This window comes from Schistocerca cancellata, chromosome 5, assembly GCF_023864275.1.
Source record: "Schistocerca cancellata isolate TAMUIC-IGC-003103 chromosome 5, iqSchCanc2.1, whole genome shotgun sequence".
NCBI classification, from domain to species: domain Eukaryota; kingdom Metazoa; phylum Arthropoda; class Insecta; order Orthoptera; family Acrididae; genus Schistocerca; species Schistocerca cancellata.
Genome location: NC_064630.1, coordinates 256,751,680 through 256,771,390, shown reverse-complemented (window position 1 = coordinate 256,771,390; position 19,711 = coordinate 256,751,680). Strand labels below are relative to the sequence as shown.

Sequence of the window (19,711 nt, the reverse complement as noted above, 5' to 3'; positions counted from 1 at the left end):
GGTTAAGAGAAACCCTCAGCCACAGGGTCACTGATATCTCACCATAATGGTGGAGTCTTTGTCCATGAGAAGGATAATGAGGTCTGAATTGGTTTTCACATTACAGATAGTTGTGTATGTCACAGAAGTGATCTTGGACTCAGTAGAGAGGAATTTAGGAAAGGAGGATCCTGCCTGGTTAGAACTGAGGGATTACTGAATGCTTACCAGGGGATTACAGGGTGGAAGGCGAGGTAGGTCACGGTTGGAAACAGGTCGAAACTGTTTCAAACAAAGTTCTGTGTGTGAAACTGGCAGATTAAAACTGTATGACAGACCAAGACTCGAACTCGGAACATTTGCCTTTCACGGTGTAATGTAACTGACTACTGAAACTATCAATAGCATCGGCTGGCGAGCTATGCAGTGCCGTGAATCGACGTGAAAGAACAATTATATTAATATAAAATTACAGTGAACTTAAAGTGAAATATTATCATTTTATTATAAAAACTAATAATTTGCAGGACAATCGTGTTATGTATTGCTGCAGAACTATTTGAGAACTCTATTCAATTTTCGTACTGTTTTCGTAAGTGTATACGTGTGATGTATAAAATACCTATGCTCAATTCATGTTGGCAAACCTGTGTACTTCGTAAGGTCTTTGATTGTTAATGCAGAAACAGTTTTTGCCGGGTGAAGCTAAGGGACAGTCACGTTTTGGTGAGTCTAAGAGACAGTGAGTCTTGAGAAGTCGTGAGAAATGGGCGATGTTGGAAAAGCTTATATTGGTGAACTACTGATTGTTATGAAGATGATATTACAAAAATATATAATATGGAAAGCTTTAAACAGTATCAGTTCTTACGTAGCATGTCACAACCCCAAGTACCCATTGTAGTAACAATTACAACAAATCCAGAAGTTGCCCCTAGACAATGAGCAAGCAACAACGAGTATTCAAGGTAAGGTAATTAAATTATTTCATATTCATACTTTGAAGTTACTTTCTCTTGTGAAATGTTTAAGTCTCTTATGCTCTGTTAATACAACCAACACACTGACAGGGACTTGTGGTCCACTATTGAAACCAGGAAGACCACACAGGTTTTTAAACACGTATCATAATTTGATATAAAATAACTGATGATATTTAATATTTGTTCCCTGGACGAGGGAGGTAACATTACATATGGGGACTCTTTGTCTGGGATTTAAATTGCATTGTTTGGACTGATACTTGTTCTATGTTCACAGGTAACAATACGTACAGTAACAGTAAATCAGCCAATAAAGAGGAAGAGGAAAATGAATCCAATGACGAAGGAAAATAATATTTATTAAAGGACAGAAGCAATTACACAACAACACAATTAGGCCTACACTTTACGGTGGACACGAGACCACGCGGAAAACAAGATAAGTGCATATACTGGTTTGTTCATATTATTGACCTTTTTAGACGTATTTTGTCGGTTAATAAGTTTCAAAATTTCTTGCTTTAAAATGACGATAACAGAGGATATTGCAAACAATCAAGGGGGGGGATGCAAAATCGAATGCAAGTGGCGATGTTAGTACCAGTACAGGAATGGTGAATAAATTATCAAAAACTGACGTTGAAGAATTAGATAAATCAATGATGTTGCGATTACTATTAAAACAAAATTATGAATTGAAGAATGCAATTGAAAATAAAGTGTCTGATTTAAAAACCGAATTGTTAGAAAATTCAAAACGCTTAGAAGAAAAACTTGTGATAGAAAATAGCCAATTGGCTCAGAAATTCTTTAAAGTAAGTGAAGGTATCAGACCTGACATGGAATTAATGAAAAACAGTTAAGAAGAACGTGCAAATAACATTGAAGATATGGTGGGGGATGTAGAAGATACGCTCAATAAAGTCAAACTAACAATCAAACGGGAAGCGGAAAAAACTGCGAAAAATTTCGAAGTATTTGCAAATGAAAGAAAAATTAAAGAGGGGAAATGATTACCAGAATTGACTTGCATACGAAAAATTTCGATGGCAAATTGTCAATGCTTGAAAACAATGTTACGGAAAAAGTAAAGACTGCTGAGCATAAGGTAGATTGTTGTAACACTGTAATTACAGACAATGAGCATGAGGTAGCACGGTTACAGAAACAATTAACTGAGATTCAGGATAATTTTGCCATGAAATCGGTGGCGACTTCACTTAATGGATTTTGGCCAGGTGCTAACGTGCATAATTTTCCAGCGGATGGAAAATTACACCCAGTTGACTTCATTATAAATTGTCATGACAATTTTTTGTATGAAATGAGTGACACTGTAAAAATTAAATTCATTAAAAATTTTCTTGATGGTGAAGCTTTGACGTGGGCGAATTTATCCGCCACTCCTAATGTAACATACAGTCAATTTCAAAAAAGCTTTTTGAATAAATTTTTCTCTGAATCAGTTCAGGCTAAAATTAAAAGTGATTTCCTTAATGGACCTAATTATAAAGAATGTGATGGCACAATGAGGGAATTTTGCGAGAAACAGTTACGAAAATTGGCACATTTCGACAGACCTTTTGATGAATTAACGCAAATAGATGCACTAAGACGAAGATTACCGTATTTACTCGAGTCTAAGCCACACTCGAATCTAAGCCGCACCTGAAAAATGAGACTCGAAATCAAGGAAAAAAAATTTCCCGAGTCTAAGCCGCACCTGAAATTTGAGACTCGAAATTCAAGGGGAGAGAAAAGTTTTAGGCAGCATCTCCAAATCGAAAAAAAGTTGGTCCACTGTAATATGAGACAATTTAGGTCGAATGAATGACGATACAGCTACAGTAGTTTGGTTCGAGTCGTAAGCTTAGCAGTTAAGCTTTACCATTGCTATGCGTCAGGCGCTCCGTCCGTATTTATACGGGTACCCTTCCTTTTTCACGTGCTTCGTCTGGTTTGAATTGATTGCTTATTTTTCTTTGATCTGATAAGCGCAGTTTTCTTTGTTATAGGTGTTTACGTCACTCTACGCTGAAAATGCATTACTGTACTGTGTCATGCATTGTTTGTCGTACTCTGATATTGCGTATTTACGGCCTGTCGCCGATCGCGGCACGGCTTGCTTTTGAGCGCGCTACCGCAGCTTACAAATAAAAAAAAAAAGAAAAAGAGAGAGAGAGAGGAATCGTCTCATTAGCGAAACAATGGCAAGAGACTGCTACTTGTTGTTACTTACACTGCTGCTTTCTTTGATAATGATTAACAAGAACCAAATAATAGACTACGTATGATAGATGATGTTCTGAACGAGAGTTTAGCGAAAATTTTTCTCCGTTTGAAAATCTTTGCAGGCGCCTCTTTAGTACATTACATTCTGCACAGAAATTAGAGTCATCTTAGATTTAAAAATCTAGGCAATTGCCTCGCTTCATTTCTGACTATCACTGTTTAGCATAAGAATAATACGAATATACACATGACATGATATGTATATTCTTCCGCGTTTGCTGTTGTCTCACTCTAGTTTTGTGGTTTATTACGCAGACAGGATTTAAATGAGATAGTAGCAAACACGAAACAATACATGACAAAATGTTTATATTCGTATTAATCTTATGGTGACGAGAATATTGCATGTGATTCACAATTTATAAAAGTTCGTATTAGCAACCATCTCTTTTCACAGATAGGAAAAAATTCAGAACGTTGAGTTTTTTGGCCATATTGACAAACATCCTAAACATTCTTGCCAGTCGGGTTTTCGTAGTACATTGAAATGCTGCTACATTCGAAGATGAACAATACGGAATTAGTATTTACTTCGTTGGATAATGTATGAAAATGCAGTGGTCGAAACTCGGCGCGGAGAAAAAAAGCTTGTCTTCCACCTTTTTTTTTAATTTATTTACTGACGCAGAGGTTTTGGCGCCAGTATTTATCTTTGTGCCTACAAACAGCACCCTAAAAAGCATGCCTGTGTAGCGCTACATATATTCGACGGCAGAACTAAGTTGTGGCGGCACCCACCGACATTTTTAAGAACTTCCGCTTGCTTTGCACTCGATTCTAAGCCGCAGGCGGTGTTTTGGATTACAAAAACCGGAAAAAAAGTGCGGCTTAGATTCGAGTAAATACGGTACCAAACAGCCTTCAGTAGGACTTAGTTTATGGAACAGACGACTCTGTTGAACAATTTTTGAATTATGTGGAAAAATTAGGTTGGGCATTGGAGAGAAACAAAAGGTTTAGTGGACATCATTATGAACAAAATTATGGGGGGTGGAATCAAAATTTCAATAGTGGGAATAATTCTAGGAGAGAGAATGGGAATTATCGAAATCATTATAATGGGAACAATCAAAATTATCAGCAAAATCGACATGGTAACTATCAGGGAAATTCCAATAGGCAAGAGAATGGCAATTGGAGGTGAAATGAGAACAGGGAAAGCAATAATTATGGTGGGAACAGGAATAGACAATGGGAAAATTCAGAGAGAAGACAAGATGGGAATGTGCAAGGGCGGTTAAACGAGGAGCCGTCCCGATCAGGGCCCGTCAGTTTGGGACGAACAGATATAACTTTAGAAATCAGGCTATGAGAAACCAAAGTAGGCATATACATACTAATTACGGAAAAAGACAGACTGTTAATACAAGTAGGGCACCTGAAGTTGTTAAGAGACCATTTGATAAACAATTTTGGCAGCAAATAAGTGATAGGGGGGCCACAAAAATAATTGTAGACACATTAGTAATGAGGAATCAGAAATCAGTGGGAATGTAATGAAGAATTTGTTTATGGAGGAAGAAAATGAGAGAGGTGATGTGGGGGGTTGTTCCTATTTTAATAATACTAACGACACCTATGATACTTATGGAATTAATGCATTAATGAATTCTGATAAAATTGTAGTAAATAGAGATCTGAATGATGTGGAGAGTTCTGTGAGTGAGAATGAGAATCAAGTACTGAATAATAGAGTTGTAGAATTGAAGGAAAATGATTGTGTTGATGATGTGAGAGATAATGTTGAAGTGGCTGATGTCAGGGAAGTTGAGTCATGTGTTGAGGTATTGAAGTATTCCGAGGAAGAGGCTGTTGATGGTAGAGATGTTATGGAATATGGAAGTGAGATAAAAGTTTTTGTTGTGGTTAAGGATGATGCAGATGTGGGTATCAGGGAGGAGGGTAATAATAATGAAAGCAATTATTCAGTGCAAGAGGATCAGGATGCAGCCATGGTGGTCAATAAATCATCAGTAATCAAGGGGATAGATGTTGAGAATGAGGAGGTAATTATTAACATGGAAAACAAGGAACAGAGACTTATTTGTAGATTGTGGGAAAGGCTTATCGAGGGTAATAAAGATAATATGTTTTGGAGTCAATTATTAGAAATTTGCAAGAAGGTTTATCCTGTTTGGTGGGAGAAAGCAAAAGTAGATGTGAAATGTAAAGAATTGCTTATGGCAAATGGTATAAGTAATGTGTCTAATTATGTTTGTGAGGAGAATCGTGATTGTCTTCTGCATAATGTGAAGATGGAAAATAGTTTGGCTAATATTAAACAAAATGATGATCTGAATTTTAAAAATGTGGAAGATGATTTGTTGCATGAGGATGTTGATGAACAGAAGAGTGAAATTATAAGTAGCCCATATATAAAAATTTTGTATTAATGATTGGACGGGTTGTTTTCTGATAGACACACGGAGTCCCATATCAGGAATCAGTGAAAAGTTAAGAGATAGAGTAAATAGAAACCACGAGTTTGCAGAATTGCCAAAAGTAGAGGGTTAAAATTAGGGGGGAAACAGGAAGATCGGGAAAACAGTAAAAGGTCAAATACTTTTGTATTTCAAAGTTGGAGATGTCATCTTTGAACAGGGTTGTCTTGTCATTCTGGAGCTGAGTGAAGATACAATTCTGGGCATGGATTGGATAGTGAAAGTGGATATGGGATTTTACTGGGGAAGCAAAACTGTCATACTCGTGCATGCTACAGACAAAGATAAGAGGTGTAAAGTGCAGTAATAGACATAATCAAATCAGGGGGTAGATTATTCTGATGATGGGGGATATTTAGATTGTTTTGGACAGCTGACTTCTGATGATGTGGATTATCAAAGGTTAGTAGAAAATAAAATTGCAGAAGCAGGGAATTTAACCAAAGAACAGCAGTCATATTTGTCAGAGCTTAGGTTACAGTTTTAATCTGGAATTTTGCCAGTCAGTTTGCAATATTGTACATATTTATGGTTTACAGAATGAATATCTTATGCTCCTGTCTTTCATAATGAATGCTAACTTGAAAGATTTTATTCATGCTCATGGCTTTTGGAAGTATCATATTAATTGTATTATAGATAATTATGTTAATATGCACTTATTGCAATATTTGATTTCTGGAGGTCATTCGACCCACTTTTATAAATTTACTGATCTATTCACCTTTGTGCTATGTATCTGTGTTCTGGCAGAAAGTTTATATGTTTACTGTATAATCCAGCATAGTGTCACATTTGCACTATTGATTATGCTTATGAACTCTTAACTATTGTATTGCTTAGAATTTGACAACTTTGTCATGTTCAATTAACTGTGGAAGTTTGAAACCCACTATTCAGCCATGTGCCGTCATAACCGATCACTAGTCATATTCTGTTTGACATGTGCTCTATGCACCTAGGCAGATATCTGGTCAGGTGTACACTTCTGAACCAGGGATATAAATATTAATTGTATGATAAACTTAGTTGCACTATGCTTTTGAACCACATATACAGTTTGCTCATTATGTATTTTCTTGTTGAGCCATAACAAACAGTACATGAAATGCTAAGTAAGTCAATTGACATCATAGTCCGTGTTGAAGCACATCTTATGTTACTACAATCACTCACAAGTGATACAAGGCATCATATAATTTGGAATTGGATATTTAAATTTATTATTATCTAACTTAGTAGAAGTATTGCATTTGAATTGGAGAGGTACAACAGTAGGTGAGATTTTTCAGTGGTAAACCTTTTCATTAGTGAATCTATTTTACATTGTAATTATATCTAAAAACAAAGATGATGATACTTACCACACAAAAGCGCTGGCAAGTTGATAGACACACAAACAAACACAAACATACACACAAAATTCAAGCTTTCGCAACAAACGGTTGCTTCATCAGGAAAGAGGGAAGGAGAGGGAAAGACGAAAGGATGTGGGTTTTAAGGGAGAGGGTAAGGAGTCATTCCAATCCCGGGAGCAGAAAGACTTACCTTAGACATCTGTCCAATGGCCAGCTTCACACGTCTGTCCACATCAAACCCACCAACAAGCAACAATACCTCCATTATGACAGCTGCCACCCATTCCACATCAAACGGTCCCTTCCCTACAGCCTAGGTCTTCGTGGCAAACGAATCTGCTCCAGTCCGGAATCCCTGAACCATTATACCAACAACCTGAAAACAGCTTTCGCATCCCGCAACTACCCTCCCGACCTGGTACAGAAGCAAATAACCAGAGCCACTTCAACATCCCTTCAAACCCAGAACCTCCCACAGAAGAACCCCAAAAGTGCCCCACTTGTGACAGGATACTTTCCGGGACTGGATCAGACTCTGAATGTGGCTCTCCAGCAGGAATACGACTTCCTCAAATCCTGCCCTGAAATGAGATCCATCCTTCATGAAATCCTCCCCACTCCACCAAGAGTGTCTTTCCACCGTCCACCTAACCTTTGTAACCTCTTAGTTCATCCCCATGAAATCCCCAAACCACCTTCCCTACCCTCTGGCTACTACCCTTGTAACCGCCCCCGGTGTAAAACCTGTCCTATGCACCCTCCCACCACCACCTACTCCAGTCCTGTAACCCGGAAGGTGTACACGATCAAAGGCAGAGCCACGTGTGAAAGCACCCACGTGATTTACCAACTGACCTGCCTACACTGTGAAGCTTTTTATGTGGGAATGACCAGCAACAAACTGTCCATTTGCATGAATGGACACAGGCAGACTGTGCTTGTTGGTAATGAGGATCACACTGTGGCTAAACATGCCTTGGTGTACGGCCAGCACATCTTGGCACAGTGTTACACCATACGGATTATCTGGATACTTCCCACTAACACCAACCTGTCAGAACTCCGGAGATGGGAACTTGCCCTTCAGTATATCCTCTCGTCTCGTTATCCGCCAGGCCTCAACCTCCGCTAATTTCAAGTTGCCGCCACTCATACCTCACCTGTCTTTCAACAACATCTTTGCCTCTTTACTTCCGCCTTGACTGACATCTCTGCCCAAACTCTTTGCCTTTACAAATGTCTGCTTGTGTCTGTGTATGTGCAGATGGATATGTGTGTGTGTGCGAGTGTATACCTGTCCTTTTTTCCCCCTAAGGTAAGTCTTTCCGCTCCCGGGATTGGAATGACTCCTTACCCTCTCCCTTAAAACCCACATCCTTTCGTCTTTCTCTCTCCTTCCCTCTTTCCTGATGAAGCAACCGTTTGTTGCGAAAGCTTGAATTTTGTGTGTTTGTTTGTGTGTCTATTGACCTGCCAGCACTTTTGTTTGGTAAGTCTCATCATCTTTGTTTTTAGATATATGTTTCCCACGTGGAATGTTTCCCTGTATTATATTTACATTGTAATTATATGGATATAATAGAGGGAAACATTCCACGTGGGAAAAATATATCTAAAAACAAAGATGATGTGACTTACCAAACTAAAGCACTGGCAGGTCGTTAGACACACAAACAAACACAAACATACACACAAAGAATTTTGCGTGTTTGTGTGTCTATCGACCTGCCAGTGCTTTCGTTTGGTAAGTCACATCATCTCTGTTTTTAGATATATTACATTGTAATTAACTTTCTATAAGCTTTATGCTACTTTATATTCCAAAATTTTAGAGTTGTGATGCTTTTGCTGTACCACTGAGATATCTCATTCAAACTTATGTTGTTACTGATAATGGATCAGTGATACTCGAACATTTAAGCAATACTGAAAGACAATGGAAACAAACTATATGAAAGAGAAATGTACACTCTGACATTCGAAACCTGAAATCAATCGTATACTTAACATAATACTTAACAATTACTGTGAACTTATAAATATGGATATACCAATCATCTGCTTACATATATATTGATCTGTAGTCTTACGCATGACATCAGAGCAAGGCTGAAAAATTGTATTGCCTTTGAACAAAATTTTGAAACATTTGAAATCCTGTAGTTACATGTTGTGAATAACTATGCTTTGTCAAGATTTTACATGCCATGATTTTGGAAGAGAAGGAACCAGTAATGTATGAACTCTATGTTATCTTGTTTGTATACAATATGATAACACAATTCAAATACCTGTAACTATGTGAGAAACCATAAGAAATATTCAGGCTGAGGTCGTAACGATGTAACTTAGCTGATGATACGTTATACAAAGACACTGAAAATGTCATATTTGCTGTATCATTTGTCATTCTTGTGAAACAATTTGAGTACACGGATCATTCTCTGGAACTGATAGGAAGGTTGTGGAGGGAATTGCATGGTCAGCTCAATGTTGTTGGACAGTGTATGATACTTGTGGCACAGGTGACTCATACACACTAAACACATTTTCTCACTGGTGGAGTGAACTTTTGTTGTGACTTATGGGCTATGGCATAGTTATGTGACTACTGGAGAAAGTGACTGGTGTAATCTGCCCATACTGCAAACTGTGTGACGGGAGGTATGAGGGTTTGGAAACTGCAATTAAGTTTGTGTGAACCAGTGTTCATACACACATATGGTGATGCTAAACTAGTATCGGCAAGTTGTGAATACTATGTGGTTCTCACGGAGACACATAGACCTTGTGGACATTGGTACAGGTTGGACTAGTGCTCACATTCTGTCATTAAGGCATGGAACGGTTGATGGCTGTGTGCTGGTGGCAGAGAGAAGAAGACTCAACACTTTACTTGTTCGTTATACATTTTTTTGTCTGTGAAGCATGGACCTTGAATAAGAAGAAGGATGCTACACACTGTACATAGCTACACATTACATAACATTACTACCTATGCCATAAGTTTAGGGGAGTTTTATATATGTTTGATTACCATTTCTTTGCAATTTAGGATTAGTGATGTTTTTGCTATTTTGTTGCATATCATAGAAAACTGAATTGACCAAGCAATTACTATCCTCTGTATTACACATATGAGAACACAATGAGATGTTTGTGTGGTTGGAGACTAGAATCTCCACACAATTACTTATTGCTAAGCTTCTTCGACAGAAATTTGTTGGTAGATACACACAAGATCAGATGAGGAAAAGTTATGAGAATCCCGGACTGAATGGATAAAGGCTGTAGGGTAGCATGTAAGAAAGTACTATAAACACACAGATTTGTAAAATATTGATAGTGATGTAGTTTATTTCTCTTCAATTTGTACATTGTAAGCTATCACATGTTAGGATTAGGTAATTTTGATGCACTCATGTTGCTTGTAAAGCATTATTCTTTAGGTTAGAGAAATGATGTGTTAGGGAGTAATATTTTGTCTTATACACTTTAATAGAAATAACTGGACTTCAAACAATAGTGATCCACTACTACAAACCAAATCAAGCTGCAACCTACACTATTATTTATACCTTTTGATACAAGAGATGGCTGGGTTAACATGTTCCCATTGCACTGTCACCTCTGATTTTGAATCATTACACATCTTTAAGGAAAGTTTGTTACTACTGAAGATGACTGGGTTAACATGCTCCCACCACAATGTCACTTCAGGATTCGCACTTTTAGCTATTTTATATTACGTGGTGAAAAATTTGATGTGATAAGGCTGATACAGATTTAATTGATGTGAATTCCATATGCTAAAACTATTACATTTATATTTTATGTTTAATAATAACTGCTAAAAATCTTTGCACATTTGTTTATGTAAATATGTAAGTCAAATTTTGTAATCGAGCCCAGAATGGTGGAGAACAACCATCCTGGGTGAGATACCATTGTAAATATGTGTCATTAATTGTTATATGATTCCAGGATAATTACCATTGTACATAAATATACAACCTGACAGATGAGGAGTGAGACTCAAGAGGAGAAGATTGGCGGGCACCAGACGCCATTTGAAGAGAATTGTATAGTATATGTGTAGAAAGGTCAGTAGTTTGTTGCATTGCATGTCTGTAGAGATCTCATGCGAAAGAGTTTCGCATGAAATCTCGTGGGGTGTATGTAATGTAATGAACTACTGAAACTGTTGATACCATCGGCTCGCGAGCTATGTGGTGCCGTGAATAGACATGAAAGAACAATTATATTAATATAAAATTACAATGAACTTAAACTGAAATATTATCATTTCATTATAAAAACTAATAATTTGAGGGACAATCGTATTATGTATTGCTGCAGAACTATTTGAGAACTATATTCAATTTTCGTACTGTTTTCATAAGTGTATACGTGTGATGTATAAAATATCTATGCTCAATTCATGTAGGCAAACCTGTGTACTTTGTAAGGTCTTTGCAGAAACAGTTTTTGACGGGTGAGGCTAAGGGACAGTCGTGTTTTGGTGAGTCCAAGAGACAGTGAGTCTTGAGAAGTCGTGAGAAATGGGCGATGTTGGAAAAGCTTATATTGGTGAACTACTGATTGTTATGAAGATGATATTACAAAAATATATAATATGGAAAGCTTTAAACAGTATCAGTTCTTACATAGCATGTTACAAACCCAAGGACCCATTGTAGTAACAATTACAGCAAATCCAGAAGTTACCCCTAGACAACGAGCAAGCAACAACGAGTATTCAAGGTAAGGTAATTAAATTATTTCGTATTCGTACTGTGAAGTTACCCTCTCTTGTGGAATATTTAAGTCTCTTATGCTCTGCTAATAGAGTCAACAGACTGACGGGGACTTGTAGTCCACTATTGAAACCAGGAAGACCACACAGGTTTTTAAAAACTTGTCATAATTTGATATAAAATAATTGATGATATTTAATATTTGTTCCCTGGATGAGAGAGGTAACATTACAACGGGCAAGTGCTCTACCACTTGCCCGCAAAAGACAAATGCCCTGAGTTCGAGTCTTGGTCCGTCATACAGTTTTAATCTGCCAGGAAGTTTCATATCAGCACACACTCCGCTTCAGAGTGAAAATCTCATTATGTGTGTGGTTTTGGTTGGCTGTTGTATGGCGAAGTAACTTTTCGCTGCAGAGAACACGTAAGGAAAAGAAGGTAATTGAAAAGGTTTTGGGCTTAAGGTGAGGCCTTCAGAAAGTACTGAGACTTCTGCAGAAGTCAGACAGGTTAACAACAGTGTTACAGGATAGGTGTTCAGGAGCAGCATGTTTCAAGGAGGGTGGAAGTAGTTTTGGGGGGAGTTGCTGGGACAGATTCCTCAGATGACGCCAATTTTAATGGTAAGCCCATTAGAAGGGAATACCAAGTACAAGACAAGATTTAAGATAGAGGATGAGACATTTCTATTTTCATATGACAAAAGAGTGTTTTTAGAACTGGCAGAAGTAGAATAAGAAGTGATTTACGGTTGGATGGTCGGGGGACAGAAGGAGTGACTGAAAAGGTAGTTTCAAAAAATTCGAAGTGGTATAACGAAAGTAAATGGTAGATACTGTAAAGAGAGAGATGTACAAAGTTAGAAAGAAAGGTAGAACATGTTTTTTAAAGCTGAAAGAGATAGTAAGTGTGCTCATAAATAAATATCAAATTGACATGTGCAACAGTAAGTAAACATGCAATTGTAAAAGAATACATGATGTTGGACTCAGTAGAAAGGAAGTTAGGAAAGGAAGATCATGCTGGGTTAGAAGTGAGGGATTGTTGAAAGCCTACCAGGGGATTTCAGGGTGGAAGGAGAGGCGGGTCACGGTTGGCAACAGGTCAAAACTGTTTCAAAGTTCTGTGTGTGGAACTTCCTGGCAGATTAAAACTGTACAACGGACTGGGACTTGAGCTCAGGACATTTGCCGACTGATGACATTCTCATGACCTTGACTCTGGCAAAGGCAATCTGTGCCTTTCCTCCATAACCTAAACACCTAATCCCAAATCAGCTTCACCTGGTCCTCCTCAACTCAACGAGTAACATTCTTAGATGTTGATCTCCACCTTTAAGATAGTCAATAAATATGGCTTTTCATATCAAGTGCACCAACTATCAACATTATCTCCACTTTGACAGCTGTCACCCGACCAAGTCAAAAAGTCTCTTCCTTACAGCGTTACCACCTGTAGATGTCACATCTGCAGTGGAAATCAGGATTTTTCAATGTAGTACCCAGCACGTCCATGAACAACTCTCCTGCGGTATCCCCTCCTTCAGCACCTGTAAACTTGTTAACCTGCCACCGACCAGCGCTCCTCTGATCACCTAATATCACCCTGAAACTTGAAAAGCTGAAGCACATTCTTCATCAGATCTCAAATTATATCTTTTTGTGCTCCAAGATGAAGTCTATCCTACCCAAACTTTACACACAGTAGTGTTCTGCCACCCAATCAAGCCAAAGAATATCCCTGTCTATTCCTACTCCAATCCTGGGTTATTCTTTTGTGGATGACCCAGGTGCAAGGCCTGTTCTATAAAGTGGATGGCCACCTTCTACTTCAATCCAGTCACAGGCATTTCCTACCCAATAAAAGCCAGAGCCATATGTGAAAGCAGCCACATTACATAAAAACTATGCTGAAATTATTGTGCAGCATTTTATGCAAGCACGACTACTCGTATGAATGGCCACCGTCAAACTACGGCCACCCACAATCTTCACCAGCCAATGGCCTAACATGCTGCAGACAACAAAAATGACTAACACCTGCTTTACTACCTGTGCCACATCTGCATTGGAAAGCAGGAGTTGTTACCTCAGAATTCCTTTTGTCTTGTTGGTCAGACACTGAATCTGAGACATCTGTTGTTCTCACCTACCTCACATTACCACACTCCTTGACTTGTGTTTTCTTCCCTATCCCCCCTCCCCCAAATCCATCAGCCCATGCAATTGCTTTCAATAATCGATAATCAATAATTGGTGTTGGCATGGCCATTGTAGAGTGTGTGTGTGTGTGTGTGTGTGTGTGTGTGTGTGTGTGTGCACTTTTACTAGAAGAAGAGCCAGAGAGCTTGAAAGCTAGTGAACGCTGTTCTCTGTTACGCATGCATGTGGCACACACAAATCTGCTCCATGTGAGTGGTTGCCTTTCCCTTAAAATTTCATGCATATTAAACACCATTAACATAATGATGGCATTTAGCTCTTGTATGAAGCTGTGTAGATATTAATGTTGTTTCTTAAAAAACCTTTTAAGAAGACATTATTGTTGCAACTGACTGCTGAAATTATTTATTTCTAATATCCACAATTGAAATTTCAGCATTTGACCATTTACAACTGCAAATGTATACTTCATAAATAAAGAATTTTAACAGTTGATGGTGACATCAACGTATTTTAAAAAGTTTTATATGACTGTTAACCTCAGCCATGATAATATAATCAATACTGCTTCCACCAGTACCATTGGTGATGGTGATGGGCAGTAATTGGAGTAGGTAAATCAAATGAGTAGGAGTAGGATGAAGAGATAAATTTCAACAAGTATGCAATCATAAAACTGATAAACTTACCTCTACGAAAGGATACAGTGACTCCTGGCTTGTTGAATCAAAATATCTATCAACATCAAAATGTAGTTTATATCGTCCACTACATAGCTCTAAATCCTGCAGGAAGTTACTGAATCGACCATCTTCATCAGTATACCTGCAAGAGTTTAAAGATAAATGTGTACTCTAGTCACATTAAAAAACATAGTAAGTAAGTTTTTACGAAACAGGCAGAAAAAAAATCCATCATACTGATGATATGTCAAACACAAATTAATTTAAACACACTGAGAAAATTTGCAATAATCAAGCACTGGAACAAGTAAAATGGACAAAAGAAAAGGAATGCAGTTGAACAAGTCTGACCTACACTCATGTGCGAAAACATTATGACCACTCCCTGCTGTGAGACTGAATGCGCCATATTGGCACTGTAAGCAGCTGACATGGTAAGGAAAGTAAATAGATAGAGCATGGTCTAATGGGGAATCATTCTGGTGACGATAGTGGCTGGAAATGGGGAAATTTTCTGACATAAGAAAACCTGACATAGGGTAAAATGGAACAATGGAAAGTCCTGCATGAAACAACAATTATATGGAAAAGACAAATTGTTAGTCACCACATAGAGGCAGTGTTAAGTCGCACATAGACCCAATGAAAAAGAATTGCGATGCGCTTTTGTAAGCCAGTTATAGCACTTGTCACGTGATCTCGCCACCCGATGACAGCGGATATTCAGAGCATAGGACACGTGATGTAGTCAGCCAACAGCAACATCACTGTTAAGTAGCACGAACACGGAAAGTTAATAGTTTAAATTCATATACATAGTGTTGCTACAAGACAAGCAAAAAGCTTTCACATATAATATTGGTCTCTAAGGTTAATAAGCTGCAAGAGAAGCTAAGCTTTCGCATATAATGTTGATCTTTTTCGAATGTGTTACACTTTAAGATATATTACACGAATGTGCCAGTAAAATTTTTGATAATGACATAAATGTCTGATCTTCTGGGTTCGAAATTCTTCTAAATGGCTCTTCACCAAAGAGTTGATTTTTAAATGAGAGTCAAACGCTCTGTGATTTAATAAATTCAAGGTACATTCTTGCACATAGTTCAACTTACGTAAAAGGATATTTACTTTGAAAGTAACGCTTTTCAAACCAATACTCGCAATATTTTCCTGCGACCTGCTAGAAATAGGTTAGTTTCAGCAGTTGCCAGAGAGCGCAGATAACAGGTGACACCGTGCTTGTGGAGCTATCATGATGTAGGAAGCCCGTATATGCGTATGTGTAGAACATTGAAAGATCATACATAAAAGAAACAAGACATGATACTCCGAGAGCATCGGAATTTCGTGAACCATATTAAAATGTGCACATTTAAAGTGCATACTTAAACTGCACATTCGTATGTCCAGATTCCCAATGAAGTAGACCTCGACCTGATATTAAGCTTTTCAGTGTGGTTTTCGGAATGTAAATTTTCTTGGAGCACCAGTACTGTATATCACATTTGGTTCTTTATTATGGCATAATGCCATACATGCTAGAAAATGAAAACGTGCCCTTGAAATGCAGCGAACAGTTGAAACTAGCCAGTACTGTGGAATTAACCCTCTAACGGTAAGGTTGGGGTTGGATCCGACCCCAGCGAATCTGTTTTGTTTATAACTCCCCTCTCCCTTTTCTGAGAGCGCTGTGGTTCTAGCTACCATACCAGCCAGTCGTCCCGAGAACACGGAGGAGGCCACGTCAGTCTGGTGAGTGACCTGCAGCTACCCTCTCTATCTGAAACCTACATTACCTGCGCTCGGGTTGGATCTGACCCCACCTTACTGTTTACGTCACACTTATTAGTTTCTTTTGTGGGGAGGATCAACCCCATATTGATGTTTATACTACGTCTAAGTTTTATTTTCTCTTCTAGTATCTTACTAAAATGGCGCATCAACTCCTTAGAACTCCTGAGGAGATATACGAGTTTCTCCGACAGGAGGCTGAGTCAGAGGATGGCGACAATATCGATGCAGAAAACTGTTCAGAAACCGAGGATGATGTATTATCTAATACTGATGACATTGTGCAGCAGGAGCAGCCGAGTTTGATAATTCTCAGTCAGATGTAGATGATGAGAGAAATATTGAGCTAGGTACAGACTTAGAGACAATATGGACCAACACACCCATCCATTCAAAATTTTCGAGGACACCAGCGTCAAATATTATTACTCATCTCCCTGGTCCACGTGGGGAAACAAGGGTGTGTGTGTGTGTGTGTGTGTGTGTGTGTGTGTGTGTGTGTGTGTGTCACTAGTGAATTGGAAATATTTTTATTATTTATAGATTCGAAAATTATAGAAAAAATTGTTTTGTACACAAATCTTGAAATCGAGAAATCTAGGCAAAAGTACAATACGGTCCAGTGGTTTCATTCACCAACAGAGAGTGTTGAAATAAAAGGGTTGATGGGCCTTCTCTTCATGAGTGGTGTCCTAAAAAATTCTATGGTCAGTGTAGATGAGATGTTCTTAGCAACCTATGGACCTCCGGTGTTCCGTTGCACTAAGTGCAAGAAAAGGTTTGCATTTCTTCTAGAAAACCTCCGCTTCAATGATAAAGCCACTAGAGAGGCCAGAAAAATCAATGACAAATTTGCGGCTTTCAGAGAAGTGTGGCACATGTTTGAATCTAACATTGAAAAAAATTATAGTCCATCTGAATATGTCACAGTAGATGAGACTCTGCTGAGTTTTCAGGGTGCCTATCCATTCCAAACGTATATCCCATCAAAACCCGACAAATATGGGTTGAAAATAATGTCGCTATGCGACGCAAGGACATTCTATTTTTTGCGTGGCATCCCATACACTGGCAAGGACAACAGAATAAAGAGGAGACCTGGAGATTTGCCTTTACCTGCCCAGTATGTTTTGCACCTGACGGAATCTATCAGGGGTTCTAATAGAAACATTACAGTGGACAATTGGTTCTCCTCAATGGAGGTGACTGACGCCCTCCTCCAAAAGACATTGAGGAGGAACAAACCGCAAATACCTCCATCAATGCTGCTTTCCGCTCCAGTAGGCTCTTCAACATTTATGTATCAGGACGACAAAACTTTGGTGTCATTTACCCCAAAGAAAAATAAAAACGTTTTACTGATTTCGTCTATGCTCTTCTCTGGAGAGATAAATGAAAAATCAAATAAGCCTGAAATAGTGGAGTTCTACAATTTAACTAAAGGAGGGTTCAATATATTAGATATGGTTTGCCACAGCAGGACCACAAAAAGAAAATTGAGAAAATGGCCCATGCGGTACTTTTATGCTATTTTAGACATCGCTGCTATAAATAGTTTTATCATTTCCAAAAGCAATAGCAAAATGGACAGCTTTTCAAATGACGCGAGTATATCATTTCTCAAAAATCTTGTGCTCTCTTTGACAAAACCTCTTATGGAAAAGAGGTTGAATAACACACATCTTCCCCGTGAGTTCCATTTGTCTATTGGAAAACTTTTAGAAAAAGAACCAATCGAATTAGACAAGCCTACCCAAGCACAGCCACTAAAGAAAAGAATATGTGATTTTTGTGACAGATCAAAAGATAGGAAGGGGAATGCTTTTTGTAGTAAGTGTGATAGTTCTATATGTGGGGAGCATAAAGTTATTATATGCCCTGGCTGTAAAGAAACTGCGATGTGATAAATTGTGCCAAATATGTATTTTCAGGGCTGTATGTGATCGTTTCCAGGATAACATTATACATTTATTATTTGTTCCTATTACATTATGTGTACAAAGACATTTATTATTGAGAACTTTATATTTCAAAACTGCTGACACTATAATTATTTTCTACAATAAGTAAGAGATGTTTCTCATTTAGTTACTATCTTTAGAATTTCTAAAGCACTCAAGTTCCTAGTTGACGAGTGAATCTATTGATTTTTACCATGTTTTCAATAATTTTATAGAGAATATCTCTATTAAGGTATTTTTTTGTGATCAAGAACCTATTCTTTTCCAAAGTACTTTATATTCTTACTTATTCACTGTAAAAATAAAAAAAACTTGTAGTTATAACAAATATTATATGCGTTTAATTGATAATAAAACTTTTTCCCATTATTCATTATTTATTTTACCCCAAAAAATCAACATTTTGAGGGTGCGGTCTGATCCAACCCCAGCTTACCATTTATGTCTGGAAACTTCACCTTACTGTTAGAGGGTTAAACATTTTGTTTCAAATACATTGACTGCCTCTGTGGAAAAGGTTAATAAAAGTCAAATTTCTTTAGCAAACAGAGAAAAATAACTTCATTGTTCCGCAAGGCGATTAATGCTTGACTGTCAGAAAGGGAAAATAAAACAAAATCTGAAACTAATGACATATTTTAGCCTTCCGTAATTATGTGAATGTATTTTAATTCACTTGATAGCTCCCGTTCACAGATATCCATTTTGTTTTCATTTGATGCGAAAGTAAACGAAGGGGAAACACCAAAATCACTAAATGTAAACATGGGTCACGTGGAGACTACCCACTATAACTCAGACTGCTCTGTGCAACGGCCCCGGATCTACAAAAATCGAATTTTTAAAAACATGTCCATCTTGTAGTGCACATCTTTCTGAAAAGTCTGAAACATAAAAACGTGTGTTCGAGGAAATGCAAGACATATTATTTGGTCTTAAGTATGCCAAAGTGCAGTGCCACGCCTCTCCATAAAGCATTCTTCTACCACAAATCACTATACTTCGCTCTGTGGAATTGAAACATGTATATTTTGTAATGGATGCCATCAAACTATATTCAGGACAACGGAAATTGAAATGTCCTGTGGTGCCTCTCCTGCTCCCAGTCGGCCGGTCCCCCCCCCCCCCCCCCCCCCCCACCCCTCTCGCAATTAATAGCCGATGGGATTATTTGTAATCGGGAGAACAAGAACTCTTCATAAAATTTGAACTCTTTCTTGCCTATTAGCTAATAACTTGCTGTTTTGTGTGAAATAAAATTAAATATAGGGTACATAAAACCAATAAAGACAAGAGATAAG

At 38.0% G+C, this 19,711-nt stretch overlaps 1 protein-coding gene across 2 annotated transcripts in view; it reads right to left on the bottom strand.

The window, feature by feature from the left end:
• The window catches only part of LOC126187583 (probable 5-hydroxyisourate hydrolase ZK697.8), a 100,855-nt gene that overhangs the window by 3,032 nt on the left and 78,112 nt on the right, over positions 1 to 19,711 (bottom strand). For both annotated transcript variants that reach the window (XM_049928756.1, XM_049928758.1), the window contains exon 5: positions 14,662 to 14,797. In XM_049928756.1, the coding sequence (XP_049784713.1) occupies positions 14,662 to 14,797 (136 nt within the window). The remainder of the gene's footprint in view (positions 1 to 14,661; positions 14,798 to 19,711) is intronic.